At 49.1% G+C, this 24,969-nt stretch overlaps 1 protein-coding gene across 2 annotated transcripts; it reads left to right on the plus strand.

Annotated features, from left to right (window-relative positions):
• The first annotated feature begins 53 nt into the window (after positions 1–53).
• LOC122370379 (thioredoxin reductase 1, cytoplasmic-like) lies at positions 54–24,711 on the plus strand. Of its 2 annotated transcripts, XM_043345928.1 has the most exons (13): positions 54–577; positions 897–1,002; positions 4,657–4,717; positions 15,537–15,646; positions 18,882–19,055; positions 19,463–19,592; positions 20,005–20,147; positions 20,447–20,680; positions 21,483–21,629; positions 22,379–22,506; positions 22,766–23,126; positions 23,416–23,550; positions 23,815–24,711. In XM_043345928.1, the coding sequence occupies exons 2-13, from the start codon at positions 898–900 to the stop codon at positions 23,875–23,877; spliced, it is 1,791 nt and encodes a 596-aa protein (XP_043201863.1). In that variant the 5' UTR covers positions 54–577; position 897; the 3' UTR covers positions 23,878–24,711. The 2 variants fall into 2 exon arrangements, with proteins under 2 accessions (XP_043201863.1, XP_043201864.1); XM_043345929.1 differs by lacking the exons at positions 54–577; positions 897–1,002; positions 4,657–4,717 and adding an exon at positions 5,575–5,774.
• The last annotated feature ends 258 nt before the right edge of the window (positions 24,712–24,969 follow it).

Genomic DNA, 24,969 nt, shown 5'->3' on the forward strand with positions numbered 1-24,969 from the left:
TTGGATTCTACCGCTCTTCTGGCGGATGTAAACTAGCCGGAGCAAAAAATTATGTTCCTCTTTGGAAGGTTGCCTCACGAGTTTGACCTTCTGATGAACTTGAACACTGGCAATTATTTTTCCGTTCCTTCTGATAAGCTATTGCATTGCAATTGCACTAGTAAATACGACTCGCGTTAAATTCTTTGAAAACTACGGAAGGCAGACTGCATTTTCATTGTCGACTCGCTGAACATTGTCAGAATCTTGATAAGTGTTACCGAGCTGTTAGGATGTTCAGACGTTTTGTAACGAACATAAAAATATATATGAAGTTGGAGGCATATTTTTGGATACTTTCTCCAGAGATGCACGTTCTTACACATTCTCTTAGTTGACATAGCCGAGCATAAAAGCATCACAAAAGCAATTCCTCTGCAGCACCTATCCTACAATTGCTACCAAATAGCACAATTTGACGATGTCCCCAGCTTGGAGTCAAGTTAATTCGCCGATCCTTGTGAACTGCCACTCTCGAGTCAGCGGTGGCGAGTGTCGGGTGATTGTGATTGTGCGGCGTGTCCTGCTGGGTGGGCGGGTGAGTTATCACTGAACTGAAACTTAAACCGTATAATTGTCATGTCTCTTAAATGAATTTCTTAGTTTAGGGTGGCTAAGGGCCGATTCTCGACGTTTCTGTGCCCTTAACCATTATGATTCTTGGCGCCAAAACCTGAACCGGTTTTGGTTTTAGTTGCTGATAGGTTTAAGCAAGTTGCTCACAGTTTCAAGATTCCCTGGACACTGCATGAAAGTAGAAAATTCGTGTATGATTAATAATGCTGTTTTTTTCTGCAATTTTCAAATGTGCTTACAGGCACTTCTTTGTTGATGACATCATTTCTTTCTCTCTTTAGCATGGCACCCACACCGGGGAGCGGTGCAGCTGCTCAAGTTGATAATTTTATTAAAGGAAACAAAGTTACCGTGTTCAGCAAGTCATGGTGTCCCTTTTGTGACAAGGTGAGTGAGCATTTCAGAAGCCTGGAAACAGCCTTATTCTCTAGGTTTTGTATCCTATCAGTGATTCTGATATTGACTTATGTATGTGGTGGGTAATGGTATGACAATGATGCACTGTGGTAGGTACTATCGGTCTCAAGATAAGGGACGCTGGTGAAAACAGGGCGCCGGAGGGCATATTAGTCAGATGACATTTGGAACTTCTCCCCCCTCCGCAGGCCTTCTACATGCTAAACGTCACGTGTGAATTTCACGAACCTTGATCAAATCGCCCCAGGCGCCCTGTTTTCACCGTCGTCCAAGATAAGGGCCCAGGCGTCAGGCGACCTGCAGTTCAGATGCGGTGAATACCATTACCCTCCCTACAACTTGGGGGGGGGGTGAGGTTGGGTGGGAGGAGGGGTGCTCTCGGCCCGAGCTGTGAGGAGGGTATGAGTATTCAATGCATCAAAACTACAGCCTACAGGTCGCCTGGGCCCTTATCTTGAGACCAATAGTATGTACATACCTATGGCTTATATACCTCTTTGGTATATAAGCTTCAACTGTTTCAACTGGGTAGCTTTGGTAGGTACCTACCCAGTTGAAACAGAAGGCTCCTGCTATCTCCAACAATGTCTGAGAAATGAGAATCTGATGACAGGAACCTGTTTACCAAAGAAGTAGCCTTTCCGCATTTTTTTCTGTGTTTCTGCATTGTTTGCCAGATTTCAGGTGCCTTTTAAAAGAGAAATATATTGTGGACTGGCAGAAGGTATCCCCATAGAGTGGCTATGCATTGGCTTCACTTAACACTTAATTGAAATTTGGAGAAAAAAAAACTATTTTTTAGGATATGCCATTGTCATTTGGTTACGTCTGACACCACAATTCATTTAGGTCATAGAAACCACATTCATTGTCTACTCAATAAAGTAAAAAGTCATGTATGATGCGACATTCAGTATTAGGTTTCAATATCCAAGGCAGGTGAGGCCAGGGCCACTGCAACAGTTTCTCTGCTTTGTGTTGAACTGTTGACCATGCTTTTGTTTATCCATTCACAAAAGCCTAGATCCATGGATATACGAGTATTATCCAACCAATGAGTTTCAGTTTGTTGTTTGACTCTGATTTGATTCAAAATGGTCAAACATCACTTATTTTGTCAATTAACAGGCATTTAGTATATATACCTACACATGAAGTAGATTGTTATGTACTTCAGCTGGCAGAACTGTAGTCTTTGGCACTCGACATTGACATATGATGGGGATGCTTAGGGCAAGGGTGGGTGAGAGGCGAGAGCAGATGCTTCTAGAGTGGGACAGTCTTCTGAACGTGTGTGGGTATCCTGAATTTTTATGTTCAGGCTTATCCCCACAGCCCGGGATTGTCCGGTCGGTTAGCAGTGATCCCCGTTTGTGAACAGGTACGGCGCTGGGTGCAACGTATCGTGGGCTCGTTCGCCTATCACGCGTTTGAACTAAATGCGTAATGAAGTTTAAAAAACATCTGCCTTGATATTGACAATAACAAAATATTTTCATTTTCATTTTTATCGGCGACAATTTATCTTAGGTAACTAATTTATTTATCGTCTCTTCCGTTCTTGGTTAAACACCAACGAATAAAAGTGAACTGTTGAATCGAGTTCACCAGAGCCGACAACAAGCAGACGGGCAGTCCCGTCTTCAAGACCGTTCGTCTGCCTACGTGTAGCCTGTTATAAGTGTTATTCATCTCTTCCTGTGCTGCGTGATGTTATTTTTCATCCGCTGAAGTCGTGAGTGGGAGCCGTGCAGTCGCTCTCGCTCTCACGCACGCAACCTCTCTCGGCTCTCTCCCTCTGCACGATGTCACGTGATGACTTGCTATTCTATTCTTCCACGGCTTTTTCTAACCAATCTCGGTAAGGACATTTAACCCACGCCCCACTGGGGTCTGCGTATAACGCGCTCCAAGGGGGGGGGGAGCTATTCATAGCCCCCCTCCTAACTCCGAAACTACTGGGCCGATTGTCAAAATTTCAAACGCCATCAGGGCCCTGTTTCACCGGTGATAGCAGCACGCTGCTATCACACGTGTCAAATTGGGTTTCCATGGAAACATCAACAAACCATGGCGCCGTCAATCTGTGTGATGTCATCAAGTACTGCTGCTAACATCTTCACGGCCGTGCGATCAAACAAATGTATCAAACGCAATCCAACGAGACAGCAACTCTGTTCCAAACGCAGCTCACGGATTACACGAAACGTCATTAGTGTGACCTCATCACATTACGTCAGCTCGCGCAATTTGATAGTAGCGTGCTGCTATCACCGGTGAAACAGGGCCCTGATATCCCCGGAAAAACTGTCGAGCGAAACTCAATTTCATTGACCTCGAGGTCACCAGTGACGTCACAGGTCAGGTCAAAGTAAAAATTATCGATGTTTGGCTTGTTCACATTGTGGGCCCTGGCCGCCGGCTTACAAGTCAGATCAGGCTCATTGTTGGTTTACACATTCGTGAATAGATGCTTTAGATACCCGGAGGGTGCCAAACTTGTACTTTGATTTTCAGGTCAGGGTCACCCGTCAGGTCATCACAGGTCACGGAAATCTTATATCATACATCGGTCTGGTGACAATTTTTTCATGGTCCATTTAGGCCATATATTTCGAATTCGGTGTCGCCTGTGTCATTGGAGGCCATTTTCAGCTGGATATAGCTGAGTTCAGGTCACTTGCAGGTAAAAAAGGTCAAAGTTCAAAGTTCAAATTTTTCAATAAAAAAGGTGTTTATCAGATGCCGTTTGAGCTCAGGAACACGATGATGCTATTCATATTGCTGCACGATGTCAAATACGTACTGAAAATTGATTTCAAAATTGTATAATGCATAGTGAAATTTTTGCTATAACGCGTATAACTTGGCTATTTTTGAAGATATATGGCTACAGCTTGCTAGAATATATCACGGGCATGTGTTCTATCACTTGTGCGCCGTTTTTTGTGTGGAAAATCAAAAACTTTTGGAAGGAAAGATAAAAATAAAAAAAAATTAATACATATAATTTTCAAAATGTTCAAAATTTTAAAATCCGTGATAGCACTTTGATAGCACCTCATGTCCTCTCATGCAAATACATTGGATCTAGCTAAAAAAAAAAACAGCTCTTGAGAGCAATTGCCGTAGTTCAATGTTTTGCTTCGAAATCGGGCGAATATGACGTCACTCTGACGTCATTTCCGGGCGACCTATGGTAGCTACGAAGTTCACATTTTGACACAAGGTGTCAAATTGATGCTGCCAAAGGTACTGAAAGTTATGCATCGATCCGTCTAGCGGCTTAGAAGTTATTGCAAAAAAAAACTAGAGGGGGCTATGAATAGCCCCCCCCCCCCCCAGTGGGGCGTGGGCTAAGGTTGTCAAGTTCCCCTGAAGAAGTCACATTCAAAAGTAAAATAACATTAAAAAGAAATCGACTTTGAGTTACATTACATAAAAACAAAAACTCAGGTCACCATCACAACATTCCAAAGCTTTATAACTTTTATGATGCACTTTGGTGTTCCTTATTTGCGCTCCTATGTCAGGATTCTCGTCTTGAATATTTTATCGTTTCCTCCTGCAAATCAATCGTTCTTTTATGTTTTCATTCACCACATTTTATGCTTTCTCTCGCAGGTGAAGCAGTTATTTAAAACAAATGGAATCGCCTACGGAGCGCTGGAGCTCGACCAAGTTGGTGAGTACAACTTTCTTAACGCATGTGTGAAACACGTCGGCAATAACTATGTGTGAGAGTAATGCCTAACGGGAGAATACCCTTATCATTTTTTTATTATTCCTATTGCCAGTACATGTTTTTCCTGCGTTAGTAGGCAATTTCCACTGTAAGGGGCGCAGCGTTTCTGAAGAGTAGCATGACACTGATGGCGGGTATGGCGGCGCGTTAGCTCCAATGCGTTAGCGTTAGAGGGCCTTGACGTTAGCTCTGCTCACCGTGCTGCATCTTTATGTCGCCATGGCAACGGCTGTTTCATGCCTGGTGGGTTGGCCATAGGTATGGCATCTTGGGTATGGCCTTGATAGGTATCTTGGGTTGGCCGTGACTCGGCAAGTTCTTTTGTTTATTTGCCTGTCGCGCTTCAGTTGTTCACTTCTCCGTGTGTACGGTGTAGCAGCCGGCACAAAAATCAAAATATTTATGCAACGTGCGACGTAATCCAACGTCGACATTTGTCGACGTTTCATTATTCTCGAGGGACACAAGTGAAGATATCATGTCGCGTGCAACATTCTCCCCAGTCTCGCTGGAATCGAGACTTCGTAGTCGAATCCAAGATTCTTACAGATAGTCGAATCCACATCACTGTAATAGATTTCTAATTAGCTGTCAGCATCGCCACGCCGGGGATCTGTCAGACCGTTCCACACTGTCGAGATACCCTCGGTCATACCCGTCCAATCAGGTGGGCCAGGCGTGGCTGACCCCGGGGCGGGGGCCATCTGCGCCGTCACGTCTCTTCAAGCGTCACGTCACATTGCGTCACGGGTCGGACAATGAACGGTGCGCGGGCCGGTGTCGGCGCGCGGCCGTACCCGTCCGCACCGGACCGCGTGACGCCCGGTCAATACATGCCAGTCGGTCGGCCGGGTGCCGCCGGACTGTCCAGCGGTGTGTTTGGTCCGCTCTGTGCTTCGTCCAGGCGACCCAGACAGCGCCGAGAGGGGTCGGCGCGGCGGCCGGATGGGCTGCGGCGCCTCGGGCGCAGCCGGGCCGCTGCAGCCGCCGAACGGAGGTGAGTGAGGCGGATCTCCCCTCTCCGGGCGACCTGCCGGGCCGTCCACAGCACCCTCTGCCCAGTCACGCTGACTGACGAATCGGCAGGCACGGAGACTCCCGAGCACCGCGAGTTGCACGGTCGTAGAGCCCCCGGAGACGGAGAGCCCCGCGGTGACTCGCCGGTGATGGCAGCGGTGACGCCTGGGCTGCCATATGTGACGTCACGGGTGACACGCAATGGGGAAGTCTTGTGGTATTTGTGGGAGTGGAGCGAGTGGATGACACGCCATTCTCAGATCAGTTCCGTCACGTACCTACGGTGCTTTGAGGCCTGCTTCTGATCCGGATGTTTTCCGTGTTGGCCATTATTCTGCGAGCATGGCTTGTTCAGTCTTTGAAATTACGGGAGAGGAAGTGGGTTCGCAGCTCAGAGCATTGAATCATGAGTCTCATGTTGTTCCCGAGAGTTGTGTCGTCAGAACTCAAGCTGTGGTAGGTTGCAGACATGTGCATGGATCCGAGAGCTGGATCTATGATCTCAGTGGATCTCTCGACAAAATAGAGGGGTTGGATCTATGATCCGAGTGGATCTCTCGACAAAATTCAGGGGTTGGATCTATGATCCGAATGGATCTCTCGACAAAATTGAGGGGTCGGATCTATGATCTCTGTGGATCCAGCGGGCAAAAATTTGTGGAGGACCTATGATCTGTATGGATCTCACGACAACATGTAGCCAATGAAACCCTTATCCTACATAATTGTACACCTTACAGTGCAATACAATTGAGAATTGTCACTTGTGGACATGTTTGTTGTAATCATTAGGTATCATCATTAAATTTGAATTTAAATGAACAACATTTGTACTATATTTAAAATAAACCAAGAACATGCACATTGCTTTTTGTGACCAATCGTAACTTTTTCATGACAGCACTGATGACAATCTTATCAGCAAGCTACAGCCACTTTACTTCAATGAACAAACAGTACAGACAGATGCAGTGGCAGCGGGGCACTGCAGATTTTCATTTTGGTCCCATTCTTTCCATGCAACGCCAGTAGGGCTAATGTTAAAATGCCAAAATCTATGGGGGGCACTGTACCCTGGTGCCACCCCCCCCCCCCTGTTCCGCCGCCTATGGACAAATGTTAGGAAATCAAATCTGGAAGCCAAATAGGTCAGTTCTGCTCAAAATAATCCAGCAATCCACTTCTACCAGGTATGAAAACCCAATCTAGAATGTTCGCATGAGCTATTAGTATGTGCAACACAATTTCGATTCAGTAAGAATAGCAACCAACCTCTAATACTTTCCTAACAAAATTACAAGTTCAAAAATGGCATCAACTTCTTCAGATTACCTACTTTTGGCATCGTGCCACGTGTGGCGCCATGCCGTGCTGTCGTTATGAGAGAGCCTCCCAAAAAAGACAAACGAAATTCACAGCTCACGTTTTGGTAATATTGTTTTATTACGTCATTATCGTTTGACAATATAGCTTAGTACACGAGCGTTTCTAAATTTTCATTTTGTGACCGAGACCAGGGGGGGTCGAAGTCTAGTTCATACTAGACTGGCAACCCCACGGCTGACGTCACGATCCCCAGCGTGACGTCACAGCCCCAGGGCATTGACCCCTTGAAGCTTGCAATATTTGATGGTGCTTACAGACAAACTGAACAAAGCTTGTACGTAACAAAAGAGTCATGCTTCTACGCTCGATGTGTTTATTGTGTTTTTAGCAGATAAAGCAGACAAAATTGTTCAAAGGCAGAAACAGCGAGGTGTACGCCAGTCGCCACGCATCGATCTCATCGCATATGGTGCCCCAAGAGGCGCAGCATTGCACCCGTGGCCCCTCTTTATGTCCCTAAGGTCATTTCAGGTCAAGAATGGTCTCCAGCAGTTTTTTGTTTTACCGTAACCTTTGACAGAGATATGATTCTTGATTAACCCGAGCCCTGCTGGGGGGGGGGGGGGGGTTCAACACCCCCTTGTGGTTTTTCGCGAATATCTCAACGTTTTTGGTACACCTTATCATACATCAATTCTACACATGTTGTGAAAATTTCAGACCAAAGTCATTCAAGGTCAGGTCACCAGGTCACTTTAAGTGACCTCACCTCATAAAAAGTTTCAATGTCTGTCATAGCTACACCGAGTGACTGATCGCTTTAAAACTTTTAGCGATTGCTAAGAGCAATAGCATGTACAAAATGCATATCTCAGAATTTTGATATCGATGACCTAAGGTCAGGTCAATTTTGCGACCTCCCCATTATAAGTCAATGGGAGAAAATTAAAATGCGCCTCTTTTGGACGAAAGACATTATAAACACTCCCAAACACCGAATTACAAGTGGTTTAGACACACTGAACATGAAAATGGTGTCCGTGACCCTTGTATATGCCCTGAGGTCATCTTAGGTCACGAATTGTATCTAACAGTTTTTCGCAAATAACTTTTGATAGAGACATGCTAGAGCAATGAAAACGCCTTAGATGTGTTTAGCTAGACGATACGGATCGACTGATATGCAACATGACCCTTTCCGGTCAGGTCATGACCTTGACGTGAGGTCAAGTTTTCAACTTGACCTTTCAAGGTCAAGTTATAGTTCATTCGATGCGTCTTGACGAGAGGAACACGATGCCGGTGAAAGTAAGCTCGTACAAGGCTTGGGTCAAAAGTTATTGCAGAAAAACTGTTTCCGAAAAAATCGGCTATTTTTGCAGTTTTTGCCCCCTGCAGGCAAAACCGTTGACGTTAGGTCAAATCTGATAAAATTACTCAGAAAGGGCGTTAATAGGGCTATCGAATGCGCTTTTCCGCGGCGCTGTAGCTCTATTGGTTCCCGAGTTATGCGTCGGCTTCTTGGAAGTTGTCGACATTCGACCTGGAAATCGGCGAAATTTTGCCTTCAATGACCTCTGTTGACCTGACCTTTGACCTGACCAAAAAATTGACCGAAGTGATTTCGTCATTATTTTTGACGCTCTTTCGAACGCCGCCTTCCGCGTATCGCTACGTGGCCCAGGAGCCGAGTTAGAAGGGGGGTGTTCAAACCCCCCCAGCAGGGCGTGGAAATCCAGGACCCCCAGCCGGGCGCGGGTTAATGTTCCCAGGCATTCTCTGGTTCTCTGTCTCTTGATTTCTCAACCTGTCGGCTGTCTCAACCGTTCACGGTTTTCTGAAAGCTTCTGAGTGGCGGCTCTTCCACCAGCTATAAGCTGGTTGTTTCGTGGTTCTTGACTTATAGCAAAACTTCTGATTCTCAGACAATTTATGATCGATCACACTTAGATCACAAGGATGCTTCTACCGGGATAAAAACAGATATCTCTGCGTATCATTCGCTTTACCACCAGGGACTGGCGACTTGCATTCTGTATAACATAATAAGTCTTTATTCTTATTTCTTTACGCGCTGAAATTAACCACCTGTGTCTGGAACCATGATATGATAAAGTAAAAATATTATGCCAAAGCTAGATAAATTAGATGAGCCCCGAAATACAGGAAAATATCCAAAGAGCTTGTTTTACCCTATTTCATAACAACAAAACTATCTGCAAATACGAAATAGCGTCCTTAGCAACCGCCCATAGCAACGTGTTTGTCTGAACCACGCATCTGGAAAATTAAGTAGATACTGGATAAGTCGACTAGAGTTTGGTCAAAACTACACTGAATTTGATTTCGAAATGGCTTTTTGTGAATCAAAGGTAAAGTGACTTATTATTTCCTTTTAAATTTTCATACTATTAGAAAACATGCTTGTTTGCTCTATATTTGTAAAGAAACAACTGCAAGGACGAAATATCACGACAAATTCTAGTACCTTGTTGGTAGGAAACTTCGTCCAACCTTATGTTTTAGGGCCTTGACCGAGACGCAGTCGAGGTCACAAAATGAAAATTTAGAAACGCGAGTGTACTAAGCGATTTAGTATATGACTGCGCCACGCGAATTCAAAATTAAAGCGAAAAATCAAGTCTGGAAACAATTTCGGTTTGCATTGTCAGCAAATTTAGGCCTTGGCAGTTATCGGCAGTTATTGGGGAGTTACACGTTATTCGAATTAACAGTAATGAGTGATAGACCGTGTTTTGATTTAATTGGCAATTTACTTGATGATGATGAAGATAAAAATGAAACTACGATAGAAACAGCGAGAGAGGAAGCCATTAAGTTCATTGCTAGCACCAAGTCATTCAGGACAAAGGAAATCACTGAACAAGACGTACGTAAATTTAAACACTTTCTTCTGCATGAAGGACAGAGCAAGGATCCACATGAGCTGGATGCGCCGTTGTTAAGTGCCTACCTATGTAGGTATATCCAACAACTGAAGAGAAGCGATGGCGAGGAATATGAACCACAGACTCTGAAGGGGATCATATACTCAATCGAAAGGCACCTAAAAGAGCAGAGCTACCCTGGCTTTAAGATATCGACATCGTCCTCATTTTCTCTTGTCCAAGATGTCCTCAAAGCAAAGATGGCGGTGTCAAAGTCGTCCGGCAAGGGCAACAGGCCAAATAGAGCCATGCCAGTACCTATCCGAAGAAGACGAGAGGAAATTCTGGGAGTCAAAGGCCTTCGGCTTTCACCATCCTATGGCGCTCCTTAGGGTCCTTTTTTGGTATTTCACGATGCTGTTTGGACTACGAGGGCGCAACGAGCACCACCAGATGCTAAAAATCGTAAACCACAGCGCCCGGAAGACTGCGATCAAACGGCTCCTTGATGGTGGGTGTCCTGAAAGCTATGTGACTCAGCTCACAGGGCATAAGTCAGTAAACAGTCTCACTAGCTACTCTGAGGCATGCGACACCGTCCAACGGAAGATGGCAAGGACCGTAACTGAAAATGCAGACTTCTCCAGTGATAAGCATCGTCAAGATCACAAAGCCAGTGTAGCCGAGGTCAGCAGCGACGTACAGAGCGGTGCGTCATTCACGGTCACAAGCACGGCGAATCTCGCGAGCATCAGTCGTGGTGCTGTGGTCGGCACAGAGTTCCACAGCTGTACATTCAACATACACTTCAACATGACGAGCAAGGAGAGCGTATGAGCTACCCTGGAGGGCATGCACACGTCAATGTGATGGACGCACGGCAGACAATACTGCCGAATATGTAATATGTACATGTATTGATGACTGTTTTGTGTCATTGCTAAGTCTGCAATACATGTTGATTGTTCACTGCTGGTATTTAAAGGGACCCTCCCACCTTCAAAAAAGTTAATGAATTGGCATGAAAGTGATGTCGCTCGGTTCAGAAAGAGCAAAAACGAATATCTACCAAATTTCATCGAAAAATATTCACCGGTTTTCAAGATATTAGACTTTTACTTTTGTTTACTTTTTGGGATCTCCGCTGTTCCTAGCGACTTTATTTGAAAGTGCGGCATTTGTTGCGCGCAAAGCAGCATATACCACCGCGTGCTACAAAACGTTTTAGTCAAACATTTAACGGACGTTCGAAAGCCTGATGACGTCATCAGATTCCCGTAATGGTTAAGAGATAGGGACCACGCTGGTCCCACCCTGCAAGTAAAGGGAAGAAATTTCTTGAACACCATAAAGCTGCGGGGGTTGCGACCAGGATAAATAGTGGTTTCTGAGCCTGGCCGCAAACTTGGCTATCTCAACTCAAAACTAATGTTAAGGTGGGAGGGTCCCTTTAATTGGGTGGCTCTGAAACTGATATTGATTTTGTCCGAACACCAGAGATAGAGAGAAAAACACATTTGAATATACATACATAAATAAACAAGCCATAGAATAGGCAAAAAGAGCCAATAGACAATAAAATAGATGAAAAATGAAATTGCCCGGCGTTGACTGTAGGTCATAGGACATTGACCTGTCTGTTTTGTATGGGTCATTGACCCGTTCACTGTTTGTTAGTGCACGGAGTGCACTAACAAACCTGTTAGAAACGCTTTCATCCTCAACACGTGCTCCAATGGAAAAACGATCTTCAGTCATATACTAAATGAAAATTCTTAATTTGACTAAAACCGTAATGATTCCAAAAGATTCCCCGTAATAGGCCCTTCAAACTAATGACGTAAGATATTGTGATTCTTTTGAAAAGTGAATAAAATAAAGATGCAAGGCACACACTCGCTTTCAGCTTACGTTTACGTCATAAAATTCATCGCTACAAAGATGATATTCACAAACAATCGTATCGTAAAATTATGTGAGGCGGAAAAAAATGAACATTCTTTTGAAAAAAAACTTCAGACTTTTGAATTTCCAGTTTGATTTTTTATTTATTTTCATTATACTCGAAGGAAGAACGCTTAGCTCATTTGTTATTTGAAATGACGTCACGAGTTCTATTTAGATACTGAATAATCATTTTACGGTAAATATCCAAGGCCATTCCAATTGATATTTCGCTTCCCATCGCTTCCGCAGGCTGTTGAATATTTTTATACTTTTGTTTATATCTCAGTTTATTTTATCAAATATTTCTTTCAATGGATTGAAATACCTACCTAACCAAGCCACATGTGTCAGTATCATCTTTTATTGTTTATCAATCAATTGTGTTAGCTTGAAACTGGAAAGCCTCATGGTTGTCTAATGCAGGATTGTCTTATCATTATGTAGATTCTAACATGAATTGTGATGTGGTACTTAGGTACCTACTACCTAGTAATGTATTGTTCATTAGTCATTACTTTGACTTACCTCTATGTTAATTGTTAATGCAAACTTTTCTGTTGGTATGTGAACAATCTTCATGTCACTCAATTCTCTCAAGTTGTGACCGTCATGAGCCTCCTTTATTTTGTATTCTGTATAATGTAACTGGATGCCTTTACTAATATGGCCTTTGTATAAGATTGTTTGTTTCTAACCATACTTTGGTATTCATAACTTCTTATGAAAGAAAGTTGTTAACATTTTGAGCACCTATGAGCTATGATCCCAATGGATCTCACGACAAAATTGGGGAGCCAGATCTATGATCCGGAGTGGATCTAGCGACAAAATTGAAGGGTCGGGTCTATGATCCCAGTAGATCTCTCGACAAAATTGAGGGGTTGGATCTATGATCTGAATGGATCTCGGATCGGGATCCATGAGATCGGATCTCAGATCCATTTTTCCGGATCCAAGCACATGTCTGGTAGGTTGCCACTGTTTTTCCCTCTGCCGGGTGAACGAACGCTGTTAGCCCAGAATGCAGCTTTCTCCCGGTAAATTATACATGGCCAGTGATCAGTAATGCGTTCCGTGTAAATTCGTTTGTGATATTGAAAAGAATGGAAGCTGTTTCAGCTGGCCCATTGTTTCCTATGAAATCTAGAGCAAGCTATAGCAGCGTCTTGCGCGAAGGTATTGGAAAAATCCAGGCTTATTAATCGGGCCCTTTTGACCTTGTCAAGGACGAGCGCCATGTCGTCAACTTCCAGAAAACGGTCACAGCGATACCCTAACTACATCTCAAAACTCTGCTCTCTTCTCTCCGTTGTTAACTCTCACCAATCATCTGGGCTGGGCACCAACCGGTGAAAGCCCCTGTCGCTGTGACCCGGTGGCGGCGACCACGCGGAGGCGGCCCGGCCCTGCCCGGCCCGGCGTGGCTGTGCCGTTACGTAACCGAGGCAGCGTGCGGCGGGCCACTCCGTGCCCCGAGAGGCGGTGACTCGCCGGCCGGCCCGGCGCCAAGGTCGACTCCGGACGCGGCCACGATAGGCGCCGGCCTGACTCAGCAGATCCCCGCCACAGCTGGTCGCGGTGCCCGACTCACTGCCTGCACCGCCCGGCAACCGGCCGCCGCCGCCGCCACGGCACTAGGACCTGGGGCGGCTATTTTAGGAGCTCGCCAGAGGGCAACGGCAAATGTCAGCGACTTCTGCGTCATAAATCGTGGGTGCGGCTAGATTTGCGTTTCGTAGTGGTCCGGTTAAAATGCAGCATGTTCCGACGCCTTTTTATTTCGAATATCTCCTTTCCTTCTTGATATCCATATGCAATTTTCACTGCGTGCTTGCTTGGTAACTTTTGACAGAATCAAAATCGGGTTTGCCTCTCGTGATGCTGTTTAGTCCTTTCGACCACTCACATTTGTATTCGCCTCCTTTCGAATAGTTTCTGCTCCATGAATGACGGAAGCATCGGGCATTCCCGTCTCTGATGGTTTTTTTTTGTGCAGTGTGCACAAAGTGAGATCTAAGTGACCGCCTATACGCACTGCAATCACCGTCGCCAAGTACCGAAGTCTGCGAGACTGATTGAGGTCAGAGGGCGATGTCCGACGATGGGGTCAAAGGGTACTGCAGCAATAGGGGTTTTACGGCGTGAGACTGCCCAATTGAGTATTCAGTGGCCACTCCACACTGAGCTGATAGCTATAGCCCTACTTTATCTGAAGAGCTGATGTCCAACCCGGCCGCTGACCGGCGGTACAACGATCCCCGAGTCTGAGTGGCTCACAGGCTAGAGACACAATCCAGACCAGTCCAGTCGGATTCTGCCCTCATCAATCTCGGTAATGCCCCGGTCAGGCGGCCGGCGTGATCTGTCCCCCGCAGACGGGAGGTGTCCAATGCACGGCACGTGAGCAGCATTGGCTCATTACGGTGATGCAGCGTCAGATTGAATAAGTGTCCGATGGGTACGAAATCCAGACACCTGCCACGATTCACGGTAATGGCAGAATTAATCTTCCCAATGGACGTTCTAGTGACTGTAGAAATGGTGTTTTCGTACTCGTATAAGTCGTATAATAAGCTTTTTGTACCACATGACACACAAAGTCCGCACGAGTGTTTGTTCACAGTTTAGTTTGCAATCGGTGACAGTCTCGCCTGGCGCCCTGTTTCCCTCTCTTAGACGTGATCAGGGTTCACTGCCCCGCCGTTCCGTCCGAGACCCCCCCCCCCCCCCCCCCTCCCATTGACAGCTCACCGGACTGGGGAGAGGGGGAATAGGGAGCGCCCCAGAAATGATCGCTGATCAGTGGTGTGATACGGTCGGTTAGACAAGTGTGGACCCCTCCTGTGGCTTCGTCATATGCGCGAAAACTCGGCGTTTTGGGTTTAGTCAGCTTTTCGTAGCCTTTGGAGGCGGTTGTGTTCAGGGATGCGGAAGTGGGTTATTTGGCGCAAGCTCTTCAAAGATACGGCGTCGGCCGCTCCCACAGGCATGTAGCGAACAGTGGTTCTAAATTTGTCTCCGAGTTGCCGAGAGTGAACAAGGGACGACTGATTCTGTTTGGACGTCTTTGGCAGTTACAACCTGCAAACTCATTTGGTGACGCACAAACGTTACAATCTAGCGAGGGAGGGGCGATGTGTCCCAATTGCTTAGTGAGGTTAGCAAGCCGCAGTTTAGAAGGTACTGTATTCTACATAGGTTATCATGCATAGTCATATTTCTTGCCTATAGGCTATAAACGAAGAGACCGGGTGTAGTCATCGTCCGAAAGTTTGCATCCCTCAGTCAGAGACCCAACCAGCCAGCAGGGACTCAACAGTCGTGCACATCTGGTTGTAACTGATTCTCAGAAAACAACCGGACGATGTCACCCGGCGTATCTCCCCAGTTTCAGGAAACGGTCTCTGCCGGCCGGCCGGGCGGTCCGGGCCAGCCGGCCGGGCTGCACGGGCGTGTCTCCAGCACTATGTCGCCGGGAAGGGGCGTGCACCCTGTCCGTGCCCTTTGACCCCGGACCGGGCGGGGCTGTCGGGGGGCCTCTGGGACGGACGCCGACTGACGCCGGCTCGGTCTGATTGCAGAGGACGGACCGGCCCTCCAGGATGCCCTGAAGGAGCGCACAGGCCAGAGCACCGTGCCCAACGTGTTCGTCAATGGAGAACACGTGGGCGGCTGCGACGACACCCTGCAGGTCAGTATCGGCTGTCACGGGGTTCTGGGGTCACGGGGTCACGGCGGGGTCGCGGAGCTGTCAGAGGTCATTGAAGGGGTCACAGGGAGCATGACAGGGTCACGAACTGTCAGAGGTCACCGGTGGAACCACTTGTTTGCCGGGGGAATGCCTAGATCACGATATTGTTAATAGGCTACTGGATCACTGCACGGTCACAGGACTGTCTTAGATCATTGACGGGGCAGAGGTAAATGATCTCTGCTTTTTTGGTGTAATTTGTATGTGCTGTGCAGATACGAGTAGTATGAAAGTATGTAAAGGTTTGCATTTAATTTGTTTGGTCAGATGACTGACAGCAACAACTAATTGATAACTCTAATGGGAAATTTCGTCATTGTTACCTCTCGTGGTGCGCATTCGTCGGATCGTGTATCGATATGGCTCATTTGTCCGTGCCGTCCGGGCGGAAAGCAGCCTTTATGACGCAGTCACTAATGTTTTCCGTTCGGTTGCCATGGAGCCGTACAGCCAGACAGAGACCTGAACATCCCATTTTGCGCTGATGTGCATTGTGATACAGTGTCGTATACCTACTAGGTTTTCGCCCATTCGCGACTTCCGCGCTTTAGGTAAAGCCCACTCCCCTGGTTGGGTCTGTCTGTTAACTGCTGGCTACATGAGCGAGCTTGATGGTGCACATCAAGGTTGGTGCATGTAGCACCTTGATGTGCTCTAGAAAACCTTAACTTCGCTTCACCGCCCCGGAGTCCCTATTGCAACTTATCAGTGTGAACCCCGATTTTTGAACTGTGGAGAGCCACACTGACAAACTTTCGCGGTGTCCTTGAGCGGGCCGACGTCTGCTGCGTGTGCCGAGCCGCCGAGCCCCGGTGGTACGAGTTGGAGTGGCAGGGGTGCCGGATCCAGTATCCCTGCACCTCTTCCTGACGTTCCCAAGGAGTTTCTGAGGGACCCAATGTAATCTATGTCTGCGTCTGCGATACCGATTGCGTCTAAAGAGCACGATATCAGGGCGTGTGAAGTGCGTTAGCGGGATAAGCCATTTTGATTTGGGTTGGGTTGAAGCATAGCGAGAGATACTGATGCATGCCGAGGCACTGTAGTCAGCCAGCATGATGATGAGATGGCGTACACTGTAGATATGCAGGTGTAACTTCTTAAAAAATGACCGTGGCCCCGTTCACGGGGACCTGCGGTAGCTGCGGCTCCGCGGTCAGCCGCGGGATCTATGGCCGCAGGTAAACACCGAGCTGCAGCTACGGCAGGTGCCCGTGAACAGCACTCGTGAAAATCACTTCTTTATGAGCCGTCTGGTCCATAGGCGTAGGAACAGGGGGGCCGGGGGGGGGCGGAGGGCCATGGCCCCCCACCCACTTTTCAGCCTTTTTTAAGGAAAAATCTTTATTTTTTATTTAAATACAAAACTTAGAGCAGGAAATGGTTCAGCAAGGTAAGATGAGCACAAAACCACAAAGAATTTCTTCATAGGGGCATTCTTGAAATGACAACTGTTTCAGTTTTGTTGACAACCTATTTCATAGATAAAGCATATCTGGCACAGAAAAACGTAGTAAGTAGGTAACCGTGCTAGGTTTTTCCCTATTCGTCCAATGCCACAGCTAATCTAGCAAGTCCACATTTATATTATTGGTAAGCATTTGAAAAATTTGAATAGCATTTCTGAATTGCGCACATAAAATACATATAGAAACACTATTCAGGTTGATGCATGTTATGCGCATCTGCTTAGGCTAGCACACGTTAACGTTTCCTCGTTTTTCTCCGTTTCGTCACCTTGACACTTACTAGGTTCTTCAAAAATAGGGTAGGCCTGTAGGTGTAGTAAAGCAATCTTGGTTCGATGAACCAAAATGCACGCTGCTTTATTGCGTTTCCACTGATGTTACAGATACTTTGTAGCCAAGGTACCCTAGTATTTCTAATCTAGGTATGTTGGTAGGTAGCGATGCAAGCGAGTATGGATATGCATTATACATCACTCGACCGAGTCTGTTAAAGCTGACGCAATTGGCATTCAAATATAACAATTGCCCTAAGTAAACAGTAGCAGAACAGAACGAGCAAAGTCACCTTGCAAACTGCTGAATAGCGATCAGACAAACAGACCCTCTGTACCAGGCCATAGTGCGTCGTCAGTTCAAACGCGGATGCAACGAAAACGTCTTTCGTTTTTTTTCTGGTGCACAAGCCTAGCGTCACACCGCACACAAAGACAAGGCACAAATATCGTGTAAGTTTTCAAAGGAAAGAAATGGTGCATGTTATTTGATTCGCTGTAAATTGTTTCTATCTCGCCGAGTCATATCAGATCCACCTGAGTGACCTCTACAAATGATAATGCCTCCTCAGTCCGCTCTACCTCATTGGTCGCAGCTGCCACCCCGTCCCCACCCACCCCCCCCCCCCCCCCACCCCCGCTTCTCCTGCGCTCAGTGGTCAGTTCGGACTCTTCCTATCGCCGGCCGCCCTCCACGGGTCAGCCCCGCCGGCTGACCCCACAATCGACCGGTCAAAAGGTCAGCCGTGCCGACCGGCCGGCGACCGACAACGAACAATATCGTTATGGAGCGGTCACACCGATAAGAGAGCTGATAACCGGGGGCCGGCTGGGACGGCAGCTAAATGAGCTCACAGCTTATCCTCCCGGATGATAATGTGCTGTCCGTTGTTGGAACGCGCTTAGTAGAGTGGCCGGGATATGAAGCGAGATTGTCGTGCGTTGGATAAGTCCCGGAGCCGAGGGTCAAACTCGCGAAGTTTGTGATCGTCCGGCTGACTGTTGCGTGGCACCAGTGCGGCGTTACATATTTTTGGGTGCCGATCTGCCCCTGTGACGGCTGTCCATGTTTCTTTGACGGACGTATTCTTGGATAGCTAACCGATCGTAAGTGACGGCCGTGCATAACGGCTGTCATATCGAGTAGTAAAGTATCCGTGGTCATATCCACTGTAACCGTGCTGACTCGCCTGTCTGTGACAAATTCATATTTAATCGTTTTCCTGGGATCAAACGGTCAATCTGTATTGGTTTGACGGCCGACTTTATTGACTACTGATCAGTAACCAATATCCACCAATCTACCCTTATTGGTTGCTTCTCACATCCATCGTTATTGCTTTCTCATCCCAGTGAGCCCTCTGTGGCGTCCGTGCATCAAAACCCAGCATTCAACGTCCAACACTCTTAAACCGGCTCCGCTCTCCTCTGCAGGCCCACTCCAGCGGTAAGCTAGCCTCGCTGTTGAACGGAGGTGGCGGAGACGCCCAGTACGACTACGATGTGGTCGTGGTGGGCGGCGGCTCCGGCGGCCTCGCCTGCAGCAAAGAGGCGGCCGTGCAGGGCGCGCGAGTGGCCGTCTGTGACTTTGTCAAACCGTCCCCACAGGTGAGCGAAACCGGGGAGAGAGTGGGAGGTTACGAGGCCGGGAGCCACAGGTGTTCTTTGTGTTTGTGCAGCGGAGTGGGGGTTGGGGTGGGGAGGGGATCGAATCGAGTCTGACTACACTTGTTGAAGTGCGTTTTGACCTCTGGTTTCTGTGCCAGATACGGACGGTGATAAGATTCATTATATGTGTTTGTGTCAGTACGGCTGCACCGCTCTGGCCTTTATCATTCCACTCGCTGTGGGGATCAGTGCGCAGTGTTTGAACAATGGTACCGATGTGACCTTATCTGACTCTGATCTCTTGAACTCCGTCTTATGTGCGTCTATCGGATCGCTGTCCAAAACTGCAAGACTGTGATGATGCGCACATGTAGTGACGTCACCCGTCGTACGATTGATGACGTCAGGGCACCACGTGGGGCCTGGGCGGCACGTGCGTCAACGTCGGCTGCATCCCCAAGAAGCTGATGCACCAGGCGGCGCTGCTGGGAGAGGCCGCCGAGGACGCCCAGAAGTTCGGATGGTCCATCAACACACGTAAGAACCTTACCGATGGTCTTGTGTTTATTGCTAGAAATGAAGACTTTTACCTTTTTGGACACTACTGACCTCGCCAGTAACTGCATGTAATTTTAGCGCAGAAGTCTTGGGGCGCTCCTTGACCTCAGTGCGCTAGTAGCCGTAGGCTGAAAAAAAAACTAACGCCTTTCCAAGTGTGCCGGGGAAGGCCCTAAAAATGACAAGAGCTCCACAGTTCATTAAATTCTGAGCGTGGGGCGCTACTGGCTGGCCGTTCGTGCATACGATTCACAACCATGGACGTTCATTCAGCATACGATCCGATACATAATAAGTCGAGCGCCGACCACCACCCCACCAGCTAGGTCAGTCTGTGACACTGTCCCCGCCATGCCACCAGTCTATGACACTGTCCCCGCCGCACCCCCAGCCACCCACGACTGGGAGAAGCTGGTGACGGCCGTGCAGAGTCACATCGGCTCCCTCAACTGGGGCTACCGGGTGCAGCTCCGTGAGAAGCGCGTCACCTACCTCAACGCCTACGCCCAGTTCGTCGACGAACACACGCTCAAAGTAAGAAATTATTAACTTGCTGCCGTTGCCGGCGTTAGCAACTGTAACGCTGTCAACGGTTTGCCGTATTCCCTAAATCACCCCCGTTTGAATTCAGAAAAGTTATCTTCCATTGCTTTCTTCTCTCAGGAAGGTGCGTTTGCTGCTTTTTTACTGGAAACCTAAGCTACAGCTTAATATGTAGCTCAGCTTAGATCACCGTACTACCCGCCTAAAAAGCTAATTTCGGATTTATCATCTCCCACCCCCTGCCTCCACTCCTAGCTAAACTGACGCTTCGTCCATACCCTCTCCCTCAGACTGTCGACAAGAAGGGCAAGGAGAAAACCATCACATCCCGGTACATCGTGCTGGCCACCGGCGGCCGGCCTCGTCTGCCGGACATCCCCGGCGCGCGCGAGTACGGCATCAGCAGCGACGACATCTTCTCGCTGCCGCACTCGCCGGGAAAGACACTGATCGTGGGTGCCAGCTACATTGCACTCGAGTGCGCCGGCTTCCTGCGCGGCCTCGGACTGGACGTCACTGTGATGGTGAGCGTGACGTCAGGGTGACGTCATGAAGTCATTGTGATGACTGAAGGGTAACGGAATAGTGGTGTGTCGGTGGACAGGGAGCGGGGTGGGGGGGGGGGGGACTGAGGGGGCTAGCAGAGAAGCCTTTCGATTGCTGAAACTGAGCCCCGGTGTCTGGTTTTATGGCTGGGTGGCTTTCCCGTATGGTTTGGCGAAGTAGGCTCAGGTGTCGGTAACTACCTCTAGTGAACATTTGTGTCGATGTATCCTCAATAGCTGGGCTGCTAGCGGGCTCAGCTGTCGGTCTCTGGTTTCAGACGGTCCAAATGCGGCCATCCATACGGCTGGGCTGGGCGGGTATGCCTGTGCACACTCGTTCTCCGTGTCGCGGGTGAGGGCGTCTGAGCCTGCATAGCAGCCACACCGTGGGTTTTTTCCATGTGTAGTTCGTCATCCCTCGTCCCCTCTCCACCCATAAAATTGTGCTCGAGAATACAGCGTACCCTATTACATCTGGTCAGTATAGTTTAACCCAGTAATAATCGTCCTTTGCGAAATACATTATCACTTCTTTCAACCCTTTGCCCCATCGTTCTTTTTTATTAATGGCTGCAGATGGCCTGTTTTGTGTATCAATTTACTCACCCATTTATCTGTCTTTATGGCGGTAATAGCCGCTCGTATTTGCATCAGCTGAAAGTGGCTGAAACCATGCCGTCATGCCATGTAGCTCTGCTGTGCCTCTGGCCGCACCCGCAATAGTTAACCCATCATACCAACCACCGTCCACAGCCCGGCCTGACCCTGTTCCCCGTTCCAGGTGCGGTCCATTCTGCTGCGCGGCTTCGACCAGCAGATGGCTAACCTGGTGGGCGAGCACCTGGAGAAGCGAGGCGTCAAGTTCATCCGCCAGTGCGTGCCCACCGAGCTGCAGCTGATAGAGGAGGGACCGCCTCGACGAGTCAAGGTGTGTGTTAAAAAATTTGCTGCCCTAGCTCCCGGGCGCTGTCTGTGTAGGGTTTGTCAGCATGCTGCCGGTTTCCCGATATAAGGAAGGTGCTTGCTGGCGTTTCTCGGCTTCCAGTGGTTAACCCCCGCGCCGCGAAAATTTAACCAACGACGAGCCGGGAAACGCTAGCAGGCTGGCAGCTCACTAACAAAAAAAGACGACCAAACAGCTTCCCGTCCTTTCCCACTGTCTGCGGCCGCTACCGCTGCTGCCGAGAGATGTCTGCTCTGTGTCTGTGTGTGGTAAGGGTCGCCGCTCACTCAGCCAGCCGCTGGCGTTAAAGGTCGCCCTGCCGGCCGCCGGCCCGTGGTGAGCGGTCGATTGGTGGCGTCTGTCTGTTTACTTTCACCGCTCAGCCACCGCCGTAATGTGATGGCCGCTGGTAATGTAATGGGCGGCTGCTCTGCGCTGGGATGGGCTGTGTGCTGACCGTTCATGCCTGTGACTGTATCTGTCTGTCTGTCTGGATGTCTGGATGTCTGTTGGTATATTCGCATGTCTTTGGCTATGTTTCTATGACTGTCAATGTGTCCGTGTTTTTGCTTGTCTGTTTGCTCTCTCTCTCTCTCTCTCTCTCTCTCTCTCTCTCTCTCTCTCTCTCTCTCTCTCTCTCTCTCTCTCTCTCTCTCTCTCTCTCTCTCTCTCTCTCTCTCTCTCTCTCCCTCCCTCCCCCACTCTATCCCTCTCACCTCTCCCCCTGTCCTCAGGTGCTGGCCAAGACCACCGACGGCGAGGTAGTGGAGGGCGAGTACAACACGGTGCTGTTCGCCATCGGCCGGGACGCCTGCACAGACAACATCGGACTGGATAAAGTCGGCGTCCAGCTCAGCCCCAAGTACGTACTGAGACCTTCGAGATAGGAGGATTATGAACAGCGTGGAGGGATAACTGGGGGCATACGCGCGTGATGAAGACTCAAGTGATAACCGTGATATTGGCAGTTTCCATCTCGTGATAGCTCAGTAACGATAGCTCTGCTAGCGCCGGGCATTAATGCGTGCCGGTGTGACTCGACTCCACTAGCTCCACCTACCTGTGTGATGTGAGTTGTGACCTGACTACTGACTCCCCCCCCCCCCCCATCCCACCCCCAGGGACGGTAAGGTGGTGTGCACACCGGACGAGAAGTCGACCGTCTCCAACATATACGCCATCGGAGACGTGGTGAGCGGCAAGCCGGAGCTGACGCCGGTGGCGATCCAGGCCGGCCGTCTGCTGGCGCGCCGGCTCGTCAACGACGCCTCCATCCTGACCGACTACGCGAACGTGGCCACCACCGTGTTCACGCCCATGGAGTACGGCTGCATCGGCCTCTCAGAGGAGGACGCAATCGCCCAGTTCGGAGAGGACGATATCGAGGTGTACCACCAGTACTTCACGGCACTGGAGCACACGGTGGCGCAGCGGGACGAGAACGGCTGCTACGCCAAGCTGGTCTGCTGCATCAGCCAGGAGGTGAGAACGGTGTGGGGGAGGGGAAGACATGAGAATGTGGCGTGGAGATTTAAGAAAGAGGACACGGCGTGAATCGGCTGTTAGATTACGACGTGTGTTTGGGTGAGAATGCAGCTTGAGTGAGATTCATAAGAACACTGATTTTGCGTCTGCTGATTGATCTAAATAGTTCGGTGTCCGATGTTGCCTGTCCGTCGCCACTTGTACCTCCCTTGTGCGAAATGTCGCCGCTGTCGTTTCTCCCTCCCTCCCTCCCCTGCCTCACTGTTCTTCTGTTCTCTGTTTCCAGTACAAGGTGGTCGGGTTCCACATCGTGGCGCCCAACGCCGGGGAGATCACCCAGGGCTACGCCGTGGCCATGAAGCTGGGCGCTCGCAAGTGGGACTTTGACGCCACCATTGGCATCCACCCGACCGTGTCAGAGGTAAGATGGTGATCCTCAGTTCAGCGTGATTTTAGGTCAGGCGTGCCTAATGGGGTTAATAGATAAGTAGCCGTTTCTTCCCAAAGAATATTATGAGATTTCCACTGGTTTTATGATTTTCGCGAAGCGTTGCCTGATTACACTAGGGCGTTGCTGTGGTTGACGTGTGTTTTGTTCTTGACAATAATTGTCTATATTGTGATAATATGCAGTCTGTGTGCCGCGGCTGCTGACCGTTATCTGACGCGTTCCATCTCACGGCAGAACTTCACAACGATGAACGTCACCAAGAAGTCTGGCGCCGAGAGCAAGTCCTCCGGCTGCTGAGGTTAAGCTGGCTACTGGGCCGGCGGCCGGCGCCCTGTGCGCCGCTGCCGGCCCAGTAGCTGATTGGGTGGTGACGGAGCGTCTGCCGTGTGTCCCGCCGTGCGCAGCGGGGCGCCGTATGACGGCGCGGCCCCAGCCCTGTCTCAGGAGGGCCGCGCCCGAGGAGAGCAGCGCCCTCACCGCCCTCCCCCCCCCCCCTACCGACACCGCCCGGCGCGCGTGTCACCCGCTCCCCGCGCTCAGGGCCGCCGGCTACCGGCGGAGCGTGGCTCCGTGGCGCGCCCGCCTGTTACACAGAGCCCGACTTCTGGCCGGAGCCGTCCACAGTTACGATTGGTCGTTGGATTCCGCTCGTGTTGTCCGGGTCTGATTGCAGTGAGCTCGTCGCACCGAGTGTCTCAGTTGTGATTGTGATTGGCGGCGCGGGTCTGTGCGCCCGGCGCCGTTCGGGCCGGCCGCTGCCGGCGGGTACCGGGGCCGGCCCTCCGCTGTGCCGAGGACAGGCGCCCTGCCCGACTCCGGCCCGCGGCCAGCCCGAGTAATTCTGTAGGTTGATTTATCAGATCGCCGCCGGTACCTCCCAGTGACACATAATAATGTGAGCGCGTTTGCCTGTGTCCATCGATTCATTATGCCGAAAGTTGAGATGCGCTGTGTAGTTCGCCGTCATCTGGGAATTTGAACAGAATGCCGCCTTTTCGAGAACCGTTGTGACTTGGCTGGCCTGGCTGGCCCGGTTCTGTTCACGAACTGTAGCCTCTGCTCTCAGTCTGTCCACTGAGCATTGACGCTCTGTTATATTGGTACTGTCAATAAAATTGCATAGGATATTTATGTCGAAGTTTATATGCATGCCTACATTTTGAATTATCTGTAATCTGTATGTTTCATTGTATTTACCGTATAGTTATAAGTTCCGGTGCATCGGCAGTTGATCTTTATTCTTTTTCTTAGAAAAGGCAATGCATTTTGACGTTATCTCCGGAGCGTCCCCAATAAAGCCAATCTCCCTTCTCTCTTGAAAGCAGAGGTTAGAATCAAGATTCCTTTACTACTCATTAGAATAAACCGTACTATCGTGCGAAAATGAAA

The sequence above is a fragment of the Amphibalanus amphitrite genome, unplaced genomic scaffold (genome assembly GCF_019059575.1).
Source record: "Amphibalanus amphitrite isolate SeventyFive unplaced genomic scaffold, NRLGWU_Aamphi_draft 001127F_arrow, whole genome shotgun sequence".
Lineage (NCBI taxonomy): Eukaryota > Metazoa > Arthropoda > Thecostraca > Balanomorpha > Balanidae > Amphibalanus > Amphibalanus amphitrite.

What these genes read in the sequence shown, in the direction of transcription:
- LOC122370379 (XM_043345928.1), top strand. Translation starts at nt 898, where the DNA reads ATGGCACCCACACCGGGGAGCGGTGCAGCTGCTCAAGTTGATAATTTT. An exon ending in TCGACGAACACACGCTCAAA is followed by an intron (nt 20,148 to 20,446) that starts GTAAGAAATTAT and finishes CCTCTCCCTCAG; the next exon opens with ACTGTCGACAAGAAGGGCAA. An exon ending in GGCGTCCAGCTCAGCCCCAA is followed by an intron (nt 22,507 to 22,765) that starts GTACGTACTGAG and finishes TCCCACCCCCAG; the next exon opens with GGACGGTAAGGTGGTGTGCA.